The 23,311-nt window shown below is 49.4% G+C and overlaps 1 protein-coding gene across 1 annotated transcript in view; it reads left to right on the forward strand.

Annotated features, from left to right (window-relative positions):
• Positions 1–23,311, forward strand: part of RSPO4 (R-spondin 4) — a 49,882-nt gene that overhangs the window by 23,044 nt on the left and 3,527 nt on the right. The window contains exons 2-4 of the mRNA XM_003941023.4: positions 18,912–19,100; positions 19,733–19,873; positions 22,778–22,963. Of these exons, the coding sequence (XP_003941072.2) occupies positions 18,912–19,100; positions 19,733–19,873; positions 22,778–22,963 (516 nt within the window). The remainder of the gene's footprint in view (positions 1–18,911; positions 19,101–19,732; positions 19,874–22,777; positions 22,964–23,311) is intronic.

Here is a 23,311-nt window from a genome sequence, read left to right on the forward strand (position 1 = left end):
TATTTTGTATATATTGATTGATTAAATTCTCTGAATAAACCTGTGCAGTGGGTAGTAGTATTCCTATTTTACAGATAAGATAACTGAAGCACAGAGAGGTTAAGTAACTTTGCCCAAGGCCACTCAGCCAAGGTTCAAATCCTTCCTTGCGCCAGAGCCCAGCTCTAACACTTAATTGCCTCTCAGCCTTATTTCATCCTCACAGCACCCCTCTCAGGGGTCTGTTATTACCCACATTTTACAGAGGAGGAAACAATTAAAAGATAAATGCATTTACTGAAGTATATGCCGTTGCCATTTTTGTAGGTCATAAACAGCCAAATATTAGCAATTTTATGATGTTTCTATCCCATAGCTCAGCAAAGTTTGGCAAAAACCAGGATTCCAATCCAGACAATTGATTCCAAAGCCTGAGTCCATAACCACCATGCCAGCCCTCCTCCCGGGTTACCCGCATTAGAGCCCCAGGAAGTGGCTACTGCTATTATTCTACCTCTTCTACAGATGAGGCCTTCCACATTCAGGGAGGGGAATCAACTTGCCAAGGACACACAGCCAGGCCAGGGAAAGGTAGGGGTGTGCTCCCAGGTCTCTGTGGGCTGGAGCCTTTTTTCCTAGCCCTGGGTAACAGCAGTGTCCAGGACACAGGCGCCCTCGGCCCTGCCCTCAGAGGTTCTTCCAGATTCCATCAGGAATGGTCTGCTTCCCATCTCCTGATGGATGACGCCAACTCCTCCCGGACACTGCTGTCCCATGCTGGGCTGCCATTGCCCGCCCAGAAATGATTTCTTGCAGTAATGCAGCGTGATTCATAGGTCCCTGGCTCTGTGGCCCATAGTGGGGGCTCCAATGTGCCATTGTGGATGGGATGGGAGGTTCTGTTTTTGCCTTCTCAAAACAGAAGCGTTCCAAGCCCAGAAGACCCAGGCCACATGGGGAAACCACTCCCTTTCGCTGGAAGCCTCCACTTTCCCTGGAGCCCGACGGCAGAGCCCACATCCGCTGGGGTGGAGACATGAAGAGAAGGAATGTCACAACTGCCCTTCTGAGCCCACTCTGGGGTTGGCCAGTGGGCACAGCTGCCTCTAGCAAGTCCCAGATGAGCACTGGGGGCATAGCAGGCTGTCACGAAGGCTGTGGGCTCTGCCACTCACTAGCCGAGTGGCCTTGGGCAGGTCATCTCTCCCTTCTGTGCCCCTGTTGGCTAATTGGCAAAATGAGGCATGAAACATAGACAAACACATTGCTAGCACATAGGGAGTGCTCATCAATGACCATTAAAAGGGCCTGGTGCCACGCAGGGAGTGTGAGATTTGGACCGTCACAGCCCTGGGCTCAGCTCCTAGTTCTGTTATTGCCATGCTTGGGTGACAGTATTTGACTCCTGAATCTTGATGTCATCTGTCAGTACAATGGGGACAATAATAGCATCTATCTCATGTGGTTGTCAGGATGACTATGCGTGTGACCCCCCCCCCCGGAAGACAGCTGGTGCTTCTTCAATGGTGATAACCATAACGTGTCATGGATGAGCTCTTCCTAGTGTACAGAACATTCAAGCCTGATGTCAGAGATGGCCCTGCCTCTGTTTGAAAGTCCTCAGCAGACCTAACTCGTCCAAAGAAGGTCATCTTGAGGATGTCAGATACAGAGGGTAGGGTGGCCCAAAGTGCTGTATGACTGTGGCACAGTGGCCCACCCCTTCTGAGTCTCTGTTCACTCCTCTATGAAAGTGGACCTCGGAGGGGAGCAGTGAGGATGGGATGATGTAACGTGTGTGTGTTCGTGTGTGTGTGTGTGTGTGTGCGCGTTTGTGTGTGCGTGTGCGTGTGTGTGTGTGTGTGTGTGGTGCCAGCACATTACAAATGCGTAAATGATGTGATGGCTATCTTGGGGTGAGGCCATGGTGAGGCCTGACATCCTGCCCTCTGCCCACAGCAGGCTGGAAAAACCAAGTCAGATGCTGCCTGTGGGCATGCTTTTCCTTCCTCCTCCCCTCTCGCCCCGGCACCACCCGCCTCCATCACTTCCCCCGCCTCCCTGCAGGCATCTGAGCCAGTCAGACTCCTTAGTTCATAGCACATCATCAGCATCAGACCTTACTCTCCTTTGATGTTTCTATAGTTTTTTCTCTATTCTTTGGATTGTTAAGAATAGCTGATTTCTTATTTTACTCTTAAATATTCTTTCCTGGATTTTTAAATTTTATTTTACTTAAACGTTTTTTAATATTTTTGTTTTTATTAATTTTAATGTATTTAAATTGTTTTACAAATGTATTTTTATTCGAGTGGATTTTTACACTTTATTTTTATACCTTCTTATTTTTATTTTGTTATTTAATTTTGCTTTTGAATGTTATTTTAACGTTTTTATTTGAATTATGTAGTTCTTATTCACCTGATTTTTAATTTTTAATTTTGTGTTTTCACTTTTTAAAAAATTTATTTTTATTTTTCCCACTTTTAAAATTGTATTTCCCGAATTTCTTTTGTCAACTTATAGGGCTTCCTTGTAATACCTAGATATCAATTCCCTGTTGATTTTGACATTTAAAAAATACCTTTTTAAATCTGACTTTGTGGTGTACTCACCTTTGGAGAGTAGAAATCATTACTTGTCATGTGGTCAGTGTGGTCAAATCACTGGTTTTTGAGTGGGGAGAGAGGGATTGTTCTGCCTTATGATCTGGGTTTTTCTGATCTTATTAAAAAGTCTGCGTAGGAAAGTCTTACAAGAAGTCACACCCCAGAGCCAAGTGCACTGACTCCCACCTGAAATCCCAGCTACTCACGGGGCTGAGGCAGGAGGATGGCTTGAGCCCAGGAGTTCGAGGCCAGCCTGGGCAATGTGGTGAGACCCCTTTTCTTAAAATAAACAAGCAAAGTTACACTCCAGAGCAGGCGTCCCCAAACTTTTTACACAGGGGGCCAGTTCACTGTCCCTCAGACCATTGGAGGGCCGCCATATCCTGTGCTCCTCTCACTGACCACCAGTGAAAGAGGTGCCCCTTCCTGAAGTGCGGCAGGGGGCCAGATAAATGGCCTCAGGGGGCCGCATGTGGCCCGCGGGCCGTAGTTTGGGGACACCTGCTCCAGAGTGTGAGCTGGAATCCTCTACTCCTCAGTATTGGACCACCCTTCCTGCCGGGAATTCTTCCAACACGTGTTAGTGCTGCCGCTGCAGCCCTCGGGCCTTCCTGAGGATGCTACTGGGATGCTCAATTGCAGAGATGCTCCTCTGTCCACCCTCCTTCCTGACCGTGCCGGGGATCACCACATGCAGTCAGCAGGCATCTGCGGAGCACGTGCTACAAGCCGGACCCTGTCCTTGGGGACCCCCTCCCCGCTTCTCTGATGGAGGTAGCAGGCTCAACAGCAGTGAGTTTTCCTGTAAAAGAGACATCAGCTGGAGACTCTCTGCCCCTGGAAGCGAGTGACATTGGCTTGAACAACACCATCGGGGCTCAAATTCTCCCACAAGGAGTATCCCCAGCGGACAGCTTACACTTCCTGCTGGCTGAGAAGTTCAGCTTTGGCTGAACCAATTTAGTTTGTGGATCATCTTATTCTCATACATCAACAACTCCCATCCCCGGAAAAGACAGAGAGAGAAAGAAACAGAGACAGAGAAAGGGAGATTGAGAAGGGAGAGAGAGAGAGAGAGAGAGAAAGAAAAAGGGAGGAAGAAAGGAAGGTAGGAAGGAAGGAAAGAAAGAGAGGAAGGAGGGAGGGAGGAAGGAAGGAAGGAAAGAAAAAGAAAAGAGGAAGAGAGAATGAAGGAAAACATACACTCAGGACATTTGTGTGCAAAGCCAACTTTTTTGACGGTCTGGGGAGTGCTGCTAAGGGCTCCATCCCTGCGATGCGAACAGTTCCAGGCTAAAGGCACGTGGAGTAGCCTTCTCCTTCCTGCCTTCACTTGGCTGATATGACTCCTCCTGTCTGCCCCTCACAGAGAGTTTGGGGTTCATTCCTCGTGTGCCTCAGGCTCTGAGAGAGATAGGGCTTTAAATGGCATTTGTCAGCCTTAGGAGGGCCAGCTGGCAGGAGTCGGCAGGGTGGGGTGACAGGCCACAAGGCAGGCTCCTCCCCAGTGGTTAGGAGCTGGGCTCAGGTTGGCATTCCACCTGGCTCCTCCTGGGAATGCCTGGGCCAACCCCTTCACCTCTCTGAGCCTCAGTTTTCTCATCCCTGCAAATGGAGTAAGTGTAGCCCCCACCTTGTGGGGTTATGGCAGGTTTTAAATGATTTAGTACAAGGACCTGGATAGCACAGGGCCTGGCACGCTGTGAACACTCAGCCAGCATTAGCCTGGTTCTGCTCTTTGCTGTTCTGGTCCCTTTGAAAATCGGCCTGAATCTCCAGCTGGGGGAGGGGTAGGACAGGCTGTAGCTGCCCATCTTGGTTCTAGCCCAGAATCCAGATTGTAACTAGGTAAGTATTTCCCACTTCGCAGATGGGGAAATGGAGGCCCACTAACGGTGAGTGCAGAACTTCCATGCCTGTGCAAGCCCAGGTCCCTCCAGGTGCCTGAACTTGGACTTGGTGGAGATAGTCCCCCAGGGCCAGGAGAGGTTTCCAAGGTGGAGCCCCCAGCTTCCTGTGCTCCTGCCACTGCCACCATGCACTGGGTTTCTTTCCCCTTCTTTCATTCAACTCCTCCCCACTGGCATCCTACCATTTATTGAGCACCTACAATGCACCAGAGGTCTGTGCATATTGCCCACAACCCTAGGATCCTCCTACCTGGTGAGTATTTGCTGTATGAGCTGGGCACACAGCCAGGGGCTCTGCAGGTTATTACCTCACTTTACCCAGCAAGCAGTCCTTTCATAGCCTCATTCCTATTTTGCAGATGAGGTGCAGAGACTCAGAGGGTCAAGGAACCTTCCTAGGGTCAAGGTAGCAGAGCTGGGACCCAAACCTGTGTGTGTGACCTGGGTTCTCTCCTGCTTGGTGCTGCCTCCCATCTCTCTACTTCCAGGGGCTGGGCAGTTAGTCTGGGAGCCTGGACTGGGTGGATATCATGGTAAGAATATGGGTGGCTTTATTACCTATTCTCAACTTGTTAAATGACTTAGGGAGCCACCTAGATAGGGCCTCAGGTTTCACACCAGCTTGGGAGATGTGAGTAGAGGGTATGCAGTCTGCTTAAAATAACAACTGGAGGAACTCAGAACAAGTACCTCATCCCAGTGGCCTGCAAAAGTCAAGAGGCAACGAGAGGACAAGGAATCATAACTCGAACCAATGATCAGGAGAGGCGGAAGTGATTTGGAGCATTTATGGAGGAGGCTGTGGGGTGGCCACAGCGTAGGATTCTAGTTCTAGGTCTCTTTAAAGCTAAGATCTGGCTGGGCACAGTGACTCTTGCCTGTAATCCCAGCTCTTTAGGAGGCTGAGTCAGGTGAATCACTTGAAGTCAGGAGTTCAAGACCAGCCTGGCCAACATGGTGAAATCTCATCTCTACTAAAATTACAAAAACTAGCCAGGTGTGGTGGCACATGCCTGTAATCCCAGCTACTCAGGAGATTGAGGCAGGAGAATTGATTGAACCTGGGAGGCAGAGGTTGCAGTGAGCTGAGATCATGCTACTGCACTCCAGCCTGAGTGACAGAACAAGATTGTCTCAAAAATAAATAAATACGTAAATAAAAAGCTGAGGTCTGTCTAGCACGTGCTACGTGCTGCACTGTGGACTAAGCCACTTACCCTTTAATTCTCATAATAACCCACGAGCAGAACTTGTCTGTTCACCCTCCCTGGATCCACCCACTGTCACAGCCTCCAGCCTCGTCCAGGACACCAGAATGACCACAGCCCCTCCACCCTGAGCTCCAAGCTTCTACTCCTGCCCTACAGCCCATTCCCCTCAGCACTAGAGAAGCTTTCAAGGTGTCAGACACTCCACGGCTCGCAACTCACAGTGGCTTCCTGACTCACTGCCAGGAAAATCCAGCACCATCCAAACTCATCCATGTGCCCTGGAGGTCTGGCCCCTCTGCCTCCAGGCCTCACCCCGCACCGCTCTCCCCTCGGTCGCTGCACTCTGGCCTTGCTGCTCTCTTTCACACCATGTTCTTTCCCAGTTCTGGGCCTTGGTACCCGCTGGCCCCTCTTCTTGTATTTCTCAAGAGATGCCCTTCCTGGCAACCCAGGCCCTACCTCCTGCCATGCTGTGTACCCAAATTCAATTCCCTGTCATTCTCTGAAATGATCTCCCTCTCCCACTTAGGGTATAAAATTCCTGAGGAGAAGGTCTGTCTCATTCACCGATGGATCTTCAGTGCCTTGAAAAGTGCCTGGCACTTAGTGGGTCCTAAATAAATATTTGTGGAAGGAGCAAGCTTTTCAGTGGGTGGGAGATTGTGTCCATTTTAATCTTGTTTGTTTTTGAGACCGGGTATCTCTGTCACCCAGACTGGAGGGCGGTAGCACAATCAGAGCTCATTGCAGTCTTGACCTCTCAATCCTCCCACCTCAATCTCCTGAGTAGCTAGAACTACAGGCACACACCACCATGCCTGGGGACTAATTTATTTTTATTTTTATTTTCGTAGAGATGAGGGTCTCACTGTGTTGCCCAGGCTGGACTCAAATTCCTGACCTTAAGTGATCCTCCCAACGTAGCTTCCCAAAGTGCTGGGATTACAGGTGTGAACCACCACACCTGGCCGGTGTTCGTTTTACAAATGAGCAAACTGAGGTTAAGTAACTGTCCCAGGGAGTAAAGTGTAGGGCTGGGATTTGAGAACAGATCTATCTCCTCCCAAACCTTGGATTCCTACCTCTACCCTCTAAGGCTGCTGCCCAGCAGGACTAATTGAAAGCTTTGTCTCTGGGAAGGACAGGTTAACCATAAGAGATGCATCATTTGAAATAGCAGTACCCCAGCCATCCTCAGGCCCAGAGCAGGGTGCAGCAATGGATATGCAGACCTGTGCTAACCAGTCAGGGACCAGGGGCCAGGCTGTACACTAGCCCAGATGGAGAGGACCAGCTGGCTGGAGATAAAGCATCAAAGGTGCCCATCCAGAGATCTGAGTTCTAGCTCCTGCCCTTTCATGATTCACTGTGTGGCTCCCAAAAAGTGCCTATCCCCCTCTGAACTCAGGACACTCTCTGTAAAATGCTGTTACTACCCCATGCTACAGATAATAGACTCTGCCTAAATTGCCTTCTCACAAGAAAGTGCTGGAGTCTTTTACAGTTTTCCTATCTTGCAGGTCACGGTAGTATTTCATTCTTGTTCTCATCTTATTTTGGAAAATTATTAGGGAAGTAGGGCAGCTTTTCATATGGTTATCGGCCCATTTGTCTTTCTTTTTTAAATTACTTGTAATGTCTTTGCCCATTCTCCCTCCCCACACTTGGATTGTTCCTCTTATTGATTTATAGTAGCTCTTTGTGTATTAAGGATAGTTATTCTTGACTTACTTTGTGTGTTACTGGCTTAATGATACTGAACTTGTAACAGATGGTTACAGACATGACATGCTTTCCATGCGCCTCTCCCACAATGCACAGTTGTATTTTTAAACTCTAATCCTTAATAACTTTGAGGAGATCTCAAAGCTTTCTGGTAACCTGCAGGTATTAAAAAGCCCAGTCCAGTGCTAAATTTTTAAAACATAGGTCTGATTCGAAGCTCTTCTTTCCCATCACTGCCTTCCCCGTCACTGCCTGACTCAGCTTCTGACTCCACTGATTTGCCCTGTAGGGAGATATGTCATGCTGTCTCACTCCCTTCTCTCCTCCCTCTGGATTTATTTCTCCCCTTTATGTAGGGGAGCAGAAGAAGGAATGGGGATAGAGACAGCTGTGACTACCCTGATGCTGCTGTGGTCTCCACAATTCCCAGTGTTAGAAAACTGTGCCCATCACCAGTGAACAGCAGGGAGACTGGGACTAAATGTTCCTCTACCTCCACCCATGCCCTCTCCCTTTCTCCCACATGTGGCAGGTGCCTAACTGGGGCACAGGCATGATTATTGGGCAAGGAGCATGGACTTGACCTCTTCGGATCACCCTAGCTTTCTCACTACCCCATCCCCACTTCGACAGCCTCGTGCTCCTTTGGGCTGGGAATCCACAGCTTAGATTAAGCTCAGTTGCCTCCTTCAATGTCCACTTGACCAAATACAGAAAATGGGTCAAATGCTGGCGGTGCAGGCTGCCCCATGTTCGACCCCACCCTTTTTGCATTTCTCATTCATTCTCCACTCATTCCCAATAGACGTAGGGCACATCAGTAAGCATGTGTTAAATCAAGGGATGGAATGCCCGTTTCATCATGCGCCATAGTTTCTCCCCTCTAAACATGAGCCCACCTGGGCTTGGGAGCTGGGGACATGCCCTGCCCTGTGTGTGATGTTCCCCTCCCTGTGTCCATGTGTTCTCATTGTTCAACTCCCACTTATGATTGAGAACATGCAGGTTTGGTTTTCTGTTCCTGTGTCAGTTTGCTAAGAATGATGGTTTCCAGTTTCATCCACGTTCCTGCAAAGAACATAAACTCATCCTTTTTTATGGCTGCATAGTATTCCATGGTGTATATGTGCCACATTTTCTTTATCCAGTCTGCTATTGGTGGGCATTTGGGTTGGTTCCAAGTCTTTGCTATTGTGAATAGTGACTAGGTCTCATCTTAGGAATCCTAGGCTTTCAGCTCCCCTTAGAAGGTTTCCTCCCACACTTTCTGGAATCCAGAGCTCTCATATCCTCCACAAAGAAGGCCTCCTGGGTGTGCAGCAGTGGGCATTGCCCCCGGTCCTTGTGACACTGAGCATCCTGATTGGCTGGAGGTGTCTTGCCAGAGTCTAACCTCAGGGATGCTCAAGGGAGCATCTTATGAATCAAGTAGTAATGGAGTGCTCATTCATCTGCCGTGAGCTGTGCTAAGCACTTCGTGTGGATGAGTTCTTATCATCCCCACAGCTACCTGGGAGGTGGTTGCTACTTTTGTCCCCATTTTACAGAAGAGAAGACCAAGGCTCAGAATGGTGAAGTCACTTGCGCAATATTACCCAGCTAGGAAGTGGTGGTTTGCCAGTCCCCGAAGCCAAGCCTACCTCAACATTCCGCTGAATGTTCTGCCCCTCTGGTGCCCCCACCTCCTGAGTGCTGAGAAGGGTCCAGTGGGCTGGAGACCTCTAGCCCTGATCCCAGGGAGTTTCCAAGCTGGGAGTCATCTCCAGGGCCCACCCCTTGCTAGGGATGGTGCAATCTACCCCCCAGGCAGAAATGTGCTGGGGGATCTTCTGAGCAAGCCTCCAACGATGGCGACTGCCTCCCATATGTGGCGGCCTGAGTGGGCAGGCGGATGCCCAGATGTTGTTTATTTCCCTTGGTCATCGGTGACATGCATCCTACACTGCCAGGCGGATATTGGAGGATGCGCTGCCCAGCACTGTCTCTATGGGGCCTCCTGCATGGTTCTGGATCCTACCCAAGGACAGAGCAGGGACCTCAGCAGGGTCTGGCCGTCCTCAGTCTCACTGCCTTGGGGCAGGGGGCATTGGTGTCTTTCTTTCCTTCCCCATCCTTCTTCCCCCCAGGGAGTCCTCCAGGACAGCTGTATTAAATCCTTAGTTCACCATGACACAATGTTCTCATGCAAGACACACTTCCCAGGCACACCCCAATTATGAAAAACTCTGCCCCCAAAAATACTGGCATCAAAACCAAAAGCTCTGCACTGATTGTCAAAGCAGTTCCAGGATCACAAATGCCAGCACAGGCAGGGCAGGTGGTGATAGTAATGGTAGTTACAGTGATGTCATGGAGACCCGTTTAAGTCAACACTGTCCAGGCCCCCACAGCACACCTGTGACCTCCTGTGAGGTCAGCCAGGAGGATTCTTGTTTTACGGATGGGAAAACCGAAGCACAGAGAGGTTAAGGCACTAGTTCAAGGTCACATGGCAAGGGTAAGGGGCAGAGCTGAAATTTCAATCCAACCTGTCTGGTTCTTAACCCTGTTCCACACTAGTAGTTCTCAAACTGTGGGCCCAGGACCAGCAGGGTCAGTATCATCTGGGAAGCTGTTAGCAAAATGCACATTCTCAGGCCCTGCCTAGATGCACTGAATCAGCAACTCTAGGATAAGATCCAGCGGCCTGTGTTTTTAGCAGGCCCTCTAGGTGAATCCCATGCAGCCCCGAGTGTGAAAACCCCTGCTGTACATTGTCTTCTATTGCGAGTGAGTGAAGTGGGTGTAAATGTAGCTCAAGGATGAGAACATAGGGCAGCCGACCTTTGCCTTCAGTATCTGGAATACGATAGGGAGGGGTAGGGTCTGCGGTAACCTGGGGAGCATATGCCTCATTTATGTAACTCTAACCACTCACTGCCCTGTGACAGCAGACACAATGTTGGCAGATGTTCTGACCTTTTCCAGAGAAGTCCAAATTCCAGATTTTTAATGTGAAATCTCTTGATTTTTTAAATGCTAGAAATCTATCCAAATTCATATTTTTAAAAAATATATAGGACTAGAGTTTCTGGCTTGGGTATTAAGGAAATTTCAATGACAGATTCATTGTGGGCTGCTGAGGAGATGAGCTTGTCTAAGAGAACATGTCATTTACAGGGTCCCATATGTCACGCTGCACTTCTGACCCCCTCAGGGAAGTTTTGCCGAGTAAAGGCAGATGGAAGGCATGATATTGCAGAGGTGACCCTAAATTCACTCAAAATCCCAAAATGGAAAAAAAAAAATACAGAGATCACTTGCACACGTTGAGCCGTTGAGGCCTGTTTAAACAAGATGCTTGGGGCAGTTCTCAGGATGTGGGTGACCCTGAGCTTAGGGACCCTTGTTTGAAGAACACAGGTCATTCCTTGCTCCCAAAAGGAAGAATGAACGTGCCCTTTGCCTAGGACCAAAGCTGCTGTCTAATATCTCTGCCCTGAGCACTTCGCCATCCAGAGGGCAAAAGACCACATCCCTGGACCCTGCCGGCCTCCTTCCAGCCTCACCAACATCCCTGGCCTCTGTTTGCTCACCTGGGAAAGAGGAGAAGGGTCCAGATAATGGTTAACAGTCCCACTGTGTGTCATGATGGTGAGGGAACAGGAAGGGAACCGAGGTTTACAGAGGAGCACCTACTATGTACCAGCACTTGTTGGTTTGCACAGCCTTCATAACAAATCTCGTGGAGATAGGAACTGCTGTCACAATTTTTCAGATGGGGAAACTGAGACCCACAGAGAGGAAGGAACTTGTTCATGAGTGATGGGGCCAGGATATCAACCTGGAAAGCTGCATCATAACATGACCTTAGATGTTTAAGTCCCTTGAGGGCAGAAAACACATCATCCTCAATATAATTACAGTAGCTTCAGTTTATCACATGCCTGCTCCAAGTGGTCTGAGCTAACAGTTTTTCACGTACCATCTCCTTTCATCACAGCAACCCTGCAAGAAAAGCATTATTATCCACATTTACAGCTGGAAAAACTGAGGCTTGTGGAGGTAAACTACCTTTCCTGTGATCATACAGCTCCCCCAAAGCTCATAACCATTGAGTGCCAGCACTGGACCTGACACAGAATGGGGGCTCAGTAATTGTTTGTTGAATGAATGGGTGAATGAATGAATGAATGGATGAATAGATGGATCACTCAACCCTGGGTTAACGCATGAATTCAGAGTTGTCATATGTCTTTATCACGTTGCAAACTGTCAAATCTGGTATGTTGGATTTCGCTGCCGTTATCCATATAATGAACATCCTGAACTCATCCCTCGGGTGTGTGGGGAAACACGGAGTGACTCAGATGCCATTCTAAGCCTCTCCAGCTGCTAGAGCAACACAGGGCCATGCTTTTGGGGCCTACTGGCATTTTGACTGAGGGAGGATGGTCTTAATTACGGGAGACAGTTGTTAATGGGAATTACATGGGGTTCCTGCCATCCACTCTGATGTCCCAAGAAAACTTGGGGAGGTTGCAGTTAGAGCTTAAACGCTTTTAAAATGTGCATCTCAGTTGGGAGAGGGCAGCAACAGAGGCCAAGATGTGTAGAAGGACCCAGGGGGTTTCAAAGTGTGTTCCCTGGAACCTCAGGGTCCCTTGGAGTGCCACAGTGGTCAGGTTGGGTAGGTCGTGCTCCAGGCTCCTCATCTGTGTCAAAGCAGAGCTGCTCCAGCATGATCTGTTTGCTCTCTAACGAGCTACATCCATTTTTATTGTAATTTGACAGAAGAAAACTAGCTCAAGGGAAAAAGTCACTTGATTTGGTGACTTGCTATGGGGCAAGTCAAGCCTTGGGAAGGACTGGGAGGTAGTCAGAAACTTTGTGTCTTAAGGAACACATGAGGTTCTGGTTGCTGCTTCTCTCTCTGCATCTGATTTGTTTATTTTTCTCTCTCTGCTTCTGTGTTAGTCGGGAATCATTTGGTTGCAAGTGACAGAAAACCTAACTCAATGTGGCTTGAGAAAATCGGGTATTTATGGATCCTCAGGGTGGATCCACATGCACAGATGATTCTTTTTGGTATTTGTCTGTGTCTCTTGGCTCTGCTTCTGCTGTGTGGCCTCCATTCTCCAGAGGCTCTTCCCTCGTGGGGGCCCCACCAGCTCTGATCTACATACTCCTAGAACCAAAGAGAGGAAACGAAAACACACACATCCACTGACTTCAGCAAAAACCCCAAGACTAGCTCTTGTGGGGATGCATGCCTGTGTCTGAACCTACAACCACTGTAGTCAAGGAGACCTGATGCTCTGATTGGCCAAGCCCCGACTGAGTGCATCTGGGTGAAGATGGCACCACACGGGCCTTAAAGCCAGAGAGTGCAGAGGACCAGGCCCTCTGTTAGCTAGTGCTCACCAAGGCTTCTCACACAGGTGTACTGGAACAGACTACCCTCCCACCTGCAGATAGCCTTAGGCCAAGGCCAACCCAGACCATTGTCTGTCAGCCCACAGAGAGATGGTCTAATTGGCCCATCCTGGAAGAGACAGCCATTGGCTAGGGTCAGAGTCATGCCCTACAAACATGGTTACTGGGGCCAGTTCTCAGAGAAAGGAGGCTGTGAGCAGGGAAGACATTTCAAAAATTCCTATTACACTTATTTTGGACTTGTTAAAGTGCACATTCCTGGCCCAAAGCAGACATTTTACAAGCCTTTCTGAAGATTGTTAGGCACAGTCAAGTTTAAGAACCATCAAGTTTGGATCTTTCTAGAGCAGCGTGGTACAGACTCTTGTTGTCATCAGTGATGATTCACAAAGTGAACATTCAAGTGCCTACACCCATGACTTTAGGGTGGAGGATAGAGAGCGGTAATAGCACTGCTTTTTCTAATGAGTTACAGAGACATGCTGAAACACCAGACCATCAGAAGTCAAAAAGCAAGAGGTGCCATTACAACATAGAGGCACCAGACAGCATCCTAGCCAACTGCCAGGGTCAAGGATGAGGCCGTGAGACAACCACTAGCCTTCAAAGTGTTCATCCTCCAGGCCAACACTCTCTGAGGTCTGGGAGGGTCTTTGTTGGGTTCTTTGGCCTTCAGCATATTAAGACATCATTCAAATAGTACTGTAGCTTTTTGAGGTCCAGAGTTTGAGACTAGCCTGGCCAACATGGCAAAACCTCGTCTCTACTAAAAATACAACAACAACAAAACTTAGCTGGGCATGGTGGTGAGTGCCTCTAATCCCAGCTACTTGGAAGGCTGAGGCACAAGAATCACTTGAACCTGAGAAGCAGAGTCTGAGATCGCCCCACTGCGGTCCAGTCTGGGCAAGCAACAGATTGAGACTCCATCTCAAAAAAAAAGTACTGTAGCTCTGAGGCTTCTTTGCAGTTTGGCTGCCTGACTTTGGGGAAGGCTCCACCCCTTCGGCCTCAGTGTCCCCAGTGAAACTGCAGGGGTTATGCTGAGTGACCTCTAAGCTCTTCTGAGAGTGGTAAGAGCTTTGCTCTCCATCTTGACCCCGTATCTCATCCTGCATTGCTGTCACTTCTATGGACTTCAGTCCCTCCTACCAGGCTGTTTGTCCTATAGGGGCAGGGGCCACGTGTGGCTCACTCACATGGCTCCAGGCTCTGCCTGACACAGGAGGCTCTGGACAAATGCTCAAAGAGGGCAGTGTGGGGTAGAGTGATCTGCCACCTCTACCGATTCTGTGTGACCCTGGACATGTTATTTAACCTCGAGCCTCGATTTTTCTCAGCTGCAAAATGGGCAGCAACTTCATGTAAGAGTGTAAGTCTCTGTCTACAGATTCATTTTGCAAGAAATGCTACTTTGTTTTTCTGTAATTTAACATTTGTAATTTGAAGTCATATTCTGTCAGGTGGTAGAGATCACTGCCAAGTCAATTGAGGCTCCCCTTGAGCTTTGGTAGTGGGGTTGCACCTCAGGTCCAGTGGGCTTACACAGTGCTGAGGCACAGAACAGGGCACCTTGGTCTCCACTGATATGACCCTGTGCACTCTGCGTGGCAGAAGACCCAACATCATCAGTCAATATGTGCGTCAGAAAGGCCCAGTGACCTAAACAAGATGGGCAATGCTTTCCTCCCTTCCCCAGGAAAGAATCTCTGCGGTGGGCAGTCCTGGGTTAATAAGGCCGGGCCAAGCTGTCTCTCTGTTAAGATCTCCGCCTCCTGGATCTGCCATGGTTCCACTCTCAAGACTACAGTCCCGCAGGCGGAAGGGGAAATGAGAGGAGAACAGTGCCTGTATTTCCTACGGGGCTGCGCAGGGTACGCCCGCTCACATCCCATTGGCCAGAGCATAGGCACATGACCACATATAGCCGCAAAGGAGCCTGGGAAATGTAGTTTTAGAAGACAGATTCCACTTAATAACAGGGTTCCGGCTGGGCGCGGTGGCTCAGGGCTGTAATCTCAGCATTTTGGAAGTCTAAGACAGGAGGACTGCTTGAGCCCAGGAGTTTGAGATCAGCCTAGGCAAAATGGTGAAACCACTTCTCTGCAAAAAATACACAAATTAGCCAGCCATGGTGGTGTGCATCTGTAGTCCCAGCTACTTGGGAGGCTGAGGAGGGAGGATTGCTTGAGCCTGGTTGGTCCAGGCTGCAGTGAGCCAAGGTCGCACCACTGCACTCCAGCCTGGGGGACAGAGCAAGACCTTGCTGCAAAAAATAACATAAAAATCAGGGTTCCACTACAGAAGATGAGGGGAGAGTGGACATAGGGGACGACTAAGAGTGCTCAGAGGCACCAGCCGCCACTGCTCTTGGAACCCAGGTCCCACATCTTCAGAATTTGTCACCTTCCCCTGCTCAGGACCTCAGCCTGAGGATGGGACAGGGCTTGGGAGGACAGCTAGTGGAGAAGGGGAAAAAATAATGTAGGCCTCCTCCTTCCCCAGGACACAGTAGAGGCTAAACTATTTTGTTCTTCATGTGTTTTTGGGACGAACTATTTCAAACCTACAGTCAAGAATTTAAAATAATATAATAAACATTTTTGTGCCGCTTTCCTGAATTCAGTGTTTGTTAGTCTCGTGGCTTCTGAATACATATTTACGAGTCATAAACACTACAAAATACTGCTTTGCAGGTACTTGAACTTTGTATAAATGCCCTTACTGTATGGTTCATTGTGCATCTTGCTTTTTTCCCCTCAGCACCGTCTTTGAGATGTGTCCACAATGGTAACTGTAGCTACCTCAGTCATTTACCATGGCTGGGTTGTGTACGTGGTATCTGGCTGTGGTATATGGCTATACCACAATGTATTTATCTATTACTTTGGCAGAGGGTTAGCTTTTTGCAGTTGCTTGCTATTAAATAATGCTGCAATAAATGTTTTTGTCTCTGTGTACACATATGCAAAGGTTTCTCTAGGTCAGTGGTTCTGAGAGCATGGTCCCTGGACCAGCAACATTAGCATCACCTGGGAACCTGTTAGAAATACAGATTCTCAGACCTACTGAATCCGATGTGTCAGGGATGGAACCCAGGGACCTGTACTCCAACAAGCTCACTAGGAACTGCTGTCATGTGGCAGAGTTTGAGAACTGCTGCTCTAGGGTATATACCAGAAACTAAATTATTACATCTAGAAAAGGGACATCAGGCCAGGCATGGTAGCTCAAGCCTATAATCCCAACACTTTGGAACCCTGAGGCAGGAAGATCACTTGAGACAAGAGTTCCAAGACCAGGCTGGGAAAGACAGAGAGACTCTGTCTCTACGTTAAATTTTTAAAATTATCTGGGTGTGGTGACATGTGCCTGTAGTCCCAGTTACTTAGGAGGCTGAGGCAGGAGGATTGATGGAGCCCAAGAGTTTGAGGCTGCAGTTAATCAGGATGATGCCACTGCACTGGAGCCTGGGTGACAGAGCAAGACCCTGTCTTAAAAAAGAAAAAAACAACAACTTTTTAACACACAAAGAATAGAGACATCTTCAAATTCTTTACATACTGCTAGATTTTTCCCCAAAGTTTACACTCCTATCTAAGCTGAAAGCTTCCTGTCATTCTTGCCAGCTCTTGGTAGAATCAGAATCTGAATCTTTTGCTGAGTGAAAAGTCTGGACTCTGCTAAATTCTCAGTGGATGTTCTTATCTCTCTGGCTCTAGGAGTCCCTCTTACAACATCACACTTGCTCTCTGCCCTCAGGTACCTGCCAGATATACAGCTCCAGAAGCACAAAAATCTTTATTCTGCTCTCCTGTTGTAGTTTCTCATACCAGAGCTAGAAAATTGAGGGCATTGCTAACTTTGCCTGGGAACAGGATCCCAGTATACACATTAGTTACGGTGAACCTCCATGTGACCCTGGATCAGTCATGCTCCTGAGTTGTAAGCAACAGAAATCAGGTTATCAGCAGGATGTGGGGCCTTGCCATACCCAGGGAGCAGACGATGAGGTTTGGGGAAGTAGTAATACTCCTCTGAAAGCTGGAGCAGGGAGGAAGGAACAGAGGGACTGAGAGATGGAAGGAAGAGAGAAGGGCCTCAGCCAGGGCTGAGCAGAGAGCTCACCCTGCCTTCACCATGAACCCCATTCCCATGTGACCCTCACTCTTTTATCCCACTCTCAGGACTGGAGTCACCAGAATGTGTATCTGGCCAGGCTTTCATTAGCTCTCCCCTGCTGGCAACTTAAAGAAGGGCCAGACCTGTTTTGGTTTCTGTTCCGGGGGAAGGTGCCAGGATGTGTTCCTCGTCAGGACCTTGCACTGTGTTCCTCATCAGGACCAGGACAATGGGGAATTCTTCTTAAAAAAAAAAAAAAGATGGGGCACCAATAGCAAGAGGAGAGCATCTGGGAGCTGGAGAGCCAAGAATGTGTCCTGCTCGGTGGTCTTGGGGCTCAGGTGAATCAAGGTGTGTAATGGGATTATTAACCAGTCTGAACCTAACGACATAAAAACGTGACACCATTTACTGTTTCCCCAGTTGCTACCTCTCAAAAGCTACCCTGTCCTTTCCTGTCACTTAATGACACCTGGTCCCTTTCTGACTCTCCCCCACCTCCTACTTGCAGTGGTCTCCCTTGCTGCCTTTTACTGCTGGGGCAACTCCCAGTACCCAGCTTTCTTGTGCCAGGCAGCAGTAATACCACCTAAGCCTGGCTGCTCCAAAGGTACCCCTTGCCACTGAGAACCCCCTCATACATGCTGGGAAGGATGAGCAGGCTCTTCTACCACACTCTCCCCCTCAGCTCTGCCCTTCTGTCTCCTGGTCTCCTTTCTCTGCTCAGAGGAATGAGAAGGGGGCAGATTCGCAGGGCTGTGGACATGAGTTTATGTCCAAGCAGGGCATGAGATGCTGGCACCTTCTTATAGGCACCCCCTGTCTTTGTGAGTTTCCCTGACATCTGCTCACTTGGTTTGGAGGGTTGGGAACACAGAAGTCACAGCACGATGACTCACTTCCCTAGGCTGTCAATTTCTTTTTCTTTTCTTTTCTTTTCTTTTTTTTTTTTTTAGACATGGTTTCACTCTGTTGCTCAGACTGGAGTACAGTGGCATAAACACAGGTCACTGCAGCCTTCCCAGCTCAAGCAATCCTCCCACCTTAGCCTCCCAAGTAGCTGGGACTACAGGTGTGTGCCACTATGCCTGGTTAATTTTTGTATTTTTTGTGGAGACAGGGTCTCGCCATATTGCTCAGACTGGTCTCAAACTCCTGGACTCAAGCAATCCTGCCACCTTGGCCTCCCAAAATGCTTTTGGGATTACAGGCATGAGCCACTGTATCTGTAGACAATTCCTAACTCCCTGAGTCCCTCCTTGCAAGTGTTTAACTTAATCAGGGTCCTGAGGTGATGGTCAGGGTAACAGAGACTTCCTGTGAGCCTGGAAAAGACTCACTTAAGATTCTAGAGCAACTTCCATCTCTTTTTTCCCCATCATTGGGTCCTGGGTGCCAATTCTGGGGCAATGAAAAGTTTTCTACTTAAATTTCTCCCCTTGCTATTCCTGATGATGGTGGGAGCCCTTGCTGATGGTGACAATGAGAAATGGCATATTGTTGAGTATTGTTCAGGAACCCAGCGGGAGGGTGAGGGTCTCACCCCACCCCACACACACTCAAAAATACACACTACTTTGGTAAAGATTAAGTTTGCTTGTGAGTAATGGAAAACTGCAAACCACAGTTATTTAAGTAAAATAAATGTTGAGTTCTCTCTCACTCATGTAACAGTCTACACAGGCAGGCTAGGGCTGGTAAAGCAGTTCTGCCTTCCTTAGGGACCCAGGTGCTTTTTTTTTAACCTTACATCTGATTGGCCAGATTCTGGACACCTGACCATATCTGGTTGTAACGGAAGCTGGGAAATGTAGTCTTTTGTTTGGGTGGCCATATGTGCCCAGTTACTATCCTAATGACACCATCTCAGCTGCTCACACATACGGTTTGATCATCTCTCTCTCCCTTTCCTTCTCCTTCTGCCCTGGCGTGGCGGGCAGTGGGCACTGGCCTGGGGGGCAACTGCACAGGCTGTATCATCTGCTCAGAGGAGAACGGCTGTTCCACCTGCCAGCAGAGGCTCTTCCTGTTCATCCGCCGGGAAGGCATCCGCCAGTACGGCAAGTGCCTGCACGACTGTCCCCCTGGCTACTTCGGCATCCGCGGCCAGGAGGTCAACAGGTGCAAAAGTACGTGGCTCCTCCCTCGTTCTATGCTAGTGCTGGGCTCCTAGACACCGCAGGCTCAGATCCCACCCTCTCACCCCACCACAGCCAGAGGGGAAGTCCGTGTATGCCTAAGCCCAGACTCTGAGATACCTCTTGAGTCCAGGCTGGCTCTGCAGCCTGAGGCAAGTCAGTCCCCTCTCAGCCTTAATTGGCACTAATAGAGCAGGGAACTTTCACTTCTACCCTAGTTTGTGGTGTGGCCTTAGGCATGTAACTCACTTTCTCTGGTCCTAGGTCAAATAGGAAAAGGAGTCCTAATTCCAAACTCTAATTTTTGCCATAACTTTGGACAAATCGTCACTATTCCTGAGGTGGAAAAGAAGCAGGGAGTCCTCACTTCAGCCCAGATTTGCAGGTGGCTTCGAGCAGGTCACTTGGTCTCTCCAAGCCTCCCTTCAATTGAGGAAGGGAGTTCTCATCACATGCAGCCCAGTTTGACCTTGGCCAAATCTGGGCTTCAAAGGAGATACTGAGTCCTGACCTGAATGCTACCGAGCCTGGAGCTACCCAGAGGCCCTCCCACCTCGGGCAGACCCAGTGGGCCCCGTCCTTGGCAGTCTCCCTCACCCGGGGTGTCCCTGGCTCTGTTACAGAATGTGGGGCCACTTGTGAGAGCTGCTTCAGCCAGGACTTCTGCATCCGGTGCAAGAGGCAGTTTTACTTGTACAAGGGGAAGTGTCTGCCCACCTGCCCGCCAGGCACTTTGGCCCACCAGAACACACAGGAGTGCCAGGGTGAGTGGAGACCTCCCCGCCCTGCCCCTGCCCCTCCCTCCCTGGAGTGGGCACTTGGTAAGAGGTGTCAGGAGGTCTGGAAGAAATCACTATCGAATGCCATGTGGTGGTGGGTGGCCCAGCACCACCACGTCAAGTACACCAGGTACCTACACATAGTAACTGTGATACACTAGAGCCAACGTAACCACCGTTACTGTGATTACTACTACAACCCAACACTGGCATCATTATTATTGCCAAGGGAATCAGCAGAGTGCAGAGGAAGAGCACTGATTTTGTTTTGTTTTGTTTTTATTTGCTTGTTTTGTTTGAGATAGGGTCTTGCTCTGTCACCTGGCTGGAGTGCAGTGGTGTGATCATAGCTCACTGCGGTCTCAAACTCCTAAGCTTAGGGATTCCCCTGCCTCAGCCTCCCTAGTAACTGGGACCGCAGGCATGTACCACAACAGCTGGCTATTTTTTTATGTTTTTGTAAAGACAGGCTCTTGCACTGTTGCCCAGGCTGCCCCTGGGCTCAAGCAATCCTCCCACCTCAGCCTCTCAAAGCACTGGGAGTGGAGCTGTGAGCCACCACACCTGGCTGAGCACTGATTTTGGAATAGGACAGGCCTGGAGCCCATCTTAGCTCTAAACCTTACCCTTTAGTGATCTTAAGCAAACCACCTTAGCTCTTTGTCCTTCAGTTTCTCCAAATGTTTAAAAAAAAAAAAAAAAAAAAAAAGGACAATAGAACATAAAGCCTACCTCATGGGGAGGAATTGTTATGAGGATTAAGTGAATTCGTACCATTAAAAGTGCTCAGTACAGCAACCAGCACACAGTAGATGCTCAGTACATGTCAGTATCGGTGTTACTACTGCTTTGATTATTTTCTGACAGCTCCTTGTCATACTCTTGCCTGTGAGCCCTCTTTTGTTCCTGCACGAGACTGTTCTTTGGCATTCTCATCTGAGCGGTGCATCTCTGCCCATGCATTCCCTCCGGGCTCATTTATGGTCATTCCAGCTGCTGATGGCCACTGACTTACTGTCTGCAGCCTCCCTGAGCAGCAGAGCCTCACCTCCACTGTCCTCTGGGTGCCTCCTTTCCACTCCCACTGCCACCATCCCCCGCCTAATACTTCCTCTGGGTTTCAATAACCAGCTCCATGACCTCTGGGCAGCCGTGCCTGAGACGCAGGCATCACTGTTGTCTCTTCTCTCTCCCTCACCTTATACCCAATCCAATCTGTTCACTTATTCACTCTGAAAATATCTACTGGAGCATCTGCTATGGCCAGGCACTTTCCTAGATGCTGGGGACAGGTTAGAGAACAAAACAAAATCTCTGCACTCATGAACATGACATTTCAGTGGAGAGACAGAAGCGACACCTGAGAACAAACACATAATATTTTGGGTGACATGAAGAACTTTGGGGGAAAAACGAAGCAGCACGAAGCTCCCAAACCCACACCACCCGGCTCATCCCCTTCTCCCCACCCCAGCCCCGCCCATTTTTTTCTCTCCTCTGTTCCCTGCCTTCCCGCCTTCTCACCACCCCCTGCCTATCGCCAGGATTCTGGCCACAGCTCCTGCCTGTCTCTGCCTCGGCTTTCAGTCCCTTCGGCCTACTCTCCACTCAGCAGCAGGAGGAGTATTTCAAAATGACAGTCTTTTCCTCCCAGGAACCTTCAGTGGCTCCCACTGCCCTCGGGCAGAGCCCACCCCGGCCCTGGGCAATGTCTCATCTGCCAGCCTTTCCACCTCCATCATTTTTTTCCTCCTCCATTTGAGTTCATTCTCCAGCTTGCCCAGTTCCAGGTCATATCATCCACTCTGCTGGGGTTATTCCCTCACCCGGAGCACCTCCTGTCCCTTCCTGAGCCTGGCTGGCCTCCCCTTCCCTGCCATCCCACCCCCACTCCAAGACCCAGTCCAGGAGTTTCCTCCCCTGTGACCCAACTTATGCCACCTCTGAGCTCCCACAGTGCCTGCGCTTCCCTCCTCACAGTGGTGTCCAGATGGTGAATTCCAAGAGGCCTGCAGACCCTGGGCTGCTTATCTGCTGCTGCTCCCTCAGCACCCAGAACAGCGCCCGGCACGCACTGAGGGCTCAGTCTATACTTATCAATTGCGTCTTGAACTCGCTGCATCTGTTGTGTGAGCCTCTTACTACGTTCCCTTAGCAAACCCCTGCTCTAGGCCTCAGTGTCCAAATCTGCAAAACAGGAGTATTCATAGCTACCTATATTCTGTGCCTACTTCTCACGGACTTTTTAAATGATCAAAGGCTATATATATATAGAGAGAGAGAGACACACACACACATTTTCCCCCTATGAAGAACGTTTATGTCTATGGCCTCTTTCTTTCTCACTGCATTGCTGGGTTGCTTCTGCCTTACAAAGTTGATCAAAGGCACACCATCGAGTTCAAAACCTGTGTCCTGGTCCTGAGGACTTCCCAGGTGACCTCCCAGCCTCCTCTCCTGCCCCTCCCCTCCCAAGACTTCACTCCCAGCTCTGGCTGCCCCATCTCCCAAACATGGTGGACCAGTCTCCCTAGGCTTTGTGCACTTGCCTGGAATGAGCTTCCTTCTTCTCACATGAACAGTTCCCCCTCTCTCCCTTTAACTCACACATCACCTCCTCTGGGAAGCCTTCCCCTTTAAAGCTAGACAGTAGGCCACTCTGGCTTCAGGCTCATAGCAGTCTGTGCATGCATTAGTTTAGCTGTCATTCCACGCTCTTATAAATAACTTTTTAAATGCCCCCTGCTCCTAGCAGTAGACCAAATCCTTTGCAGGTAGAAGTGATGTCTTCAGTCTTCAGAGGACTGAATCCCTCAAACCCTGCCCTTGGATCTGAAGGACCTCGCTGCCAGCTGACCCTGTCTGTCCATCTCTCCTCTCACCCCACAGGGGAGTGTGAACTGGGTCCCTGGGGTGGCTGGAGCCCCTGCACACACAACGGAAAGATCTGCGGCTCTGCTTGGGGCCTGGAGACCCGGATACGAGAGGCTGGCCGGGCTGGGCAGGAGGAGACAGCCACCTGCCAGGTGCTGTCGGAGTCAAGGAAATGTCCCATCCAGAGGCCCTGCCCAGGAGGTGAGCCCCAGGACAGGCATGTGAGGCTGTGGTGGGTAAGGGACAGAGTGACCTCAGGACACTGCCCCACGAATAGTACCTGGGAGACTGCCTGAAAGGCCACCAGTAGCCATATCATCATGTGGAGTACACATTGCCTTCTGTGGTGTCCTTTCAAAGGAGGACCTTCCTTGCTGGGTTCAGTCCCAAATATATTAGGAAACTTGAGCTGGCCAGAAGGTCCCAACCCTCTCAGACTGAACACCCGCCCCCCACTTTTAATAAGAAGGATTTGGGAATATCCTCCTTACTATTCTTAATGAAGTTCATGGAGAGCGTAGCCTACTTGCAAAGGTAATTTTTTCAAAG

Source organism: Saimiri boliviensis, chromosome 9 (assembly GCF_048565385.1).
Source record: "Saimiri boliviensis isolate mSaiBol1 chromosome 9, mSaiBol1.pri, whole genome shotgun sequence".
In the NCBI taxonomy this organism is placed as follows: Eukaryota; Metazoa; Chordata; class Mammalia; order Primates; family Cebidae; genus Saimiri; species Saimiri boliviensis.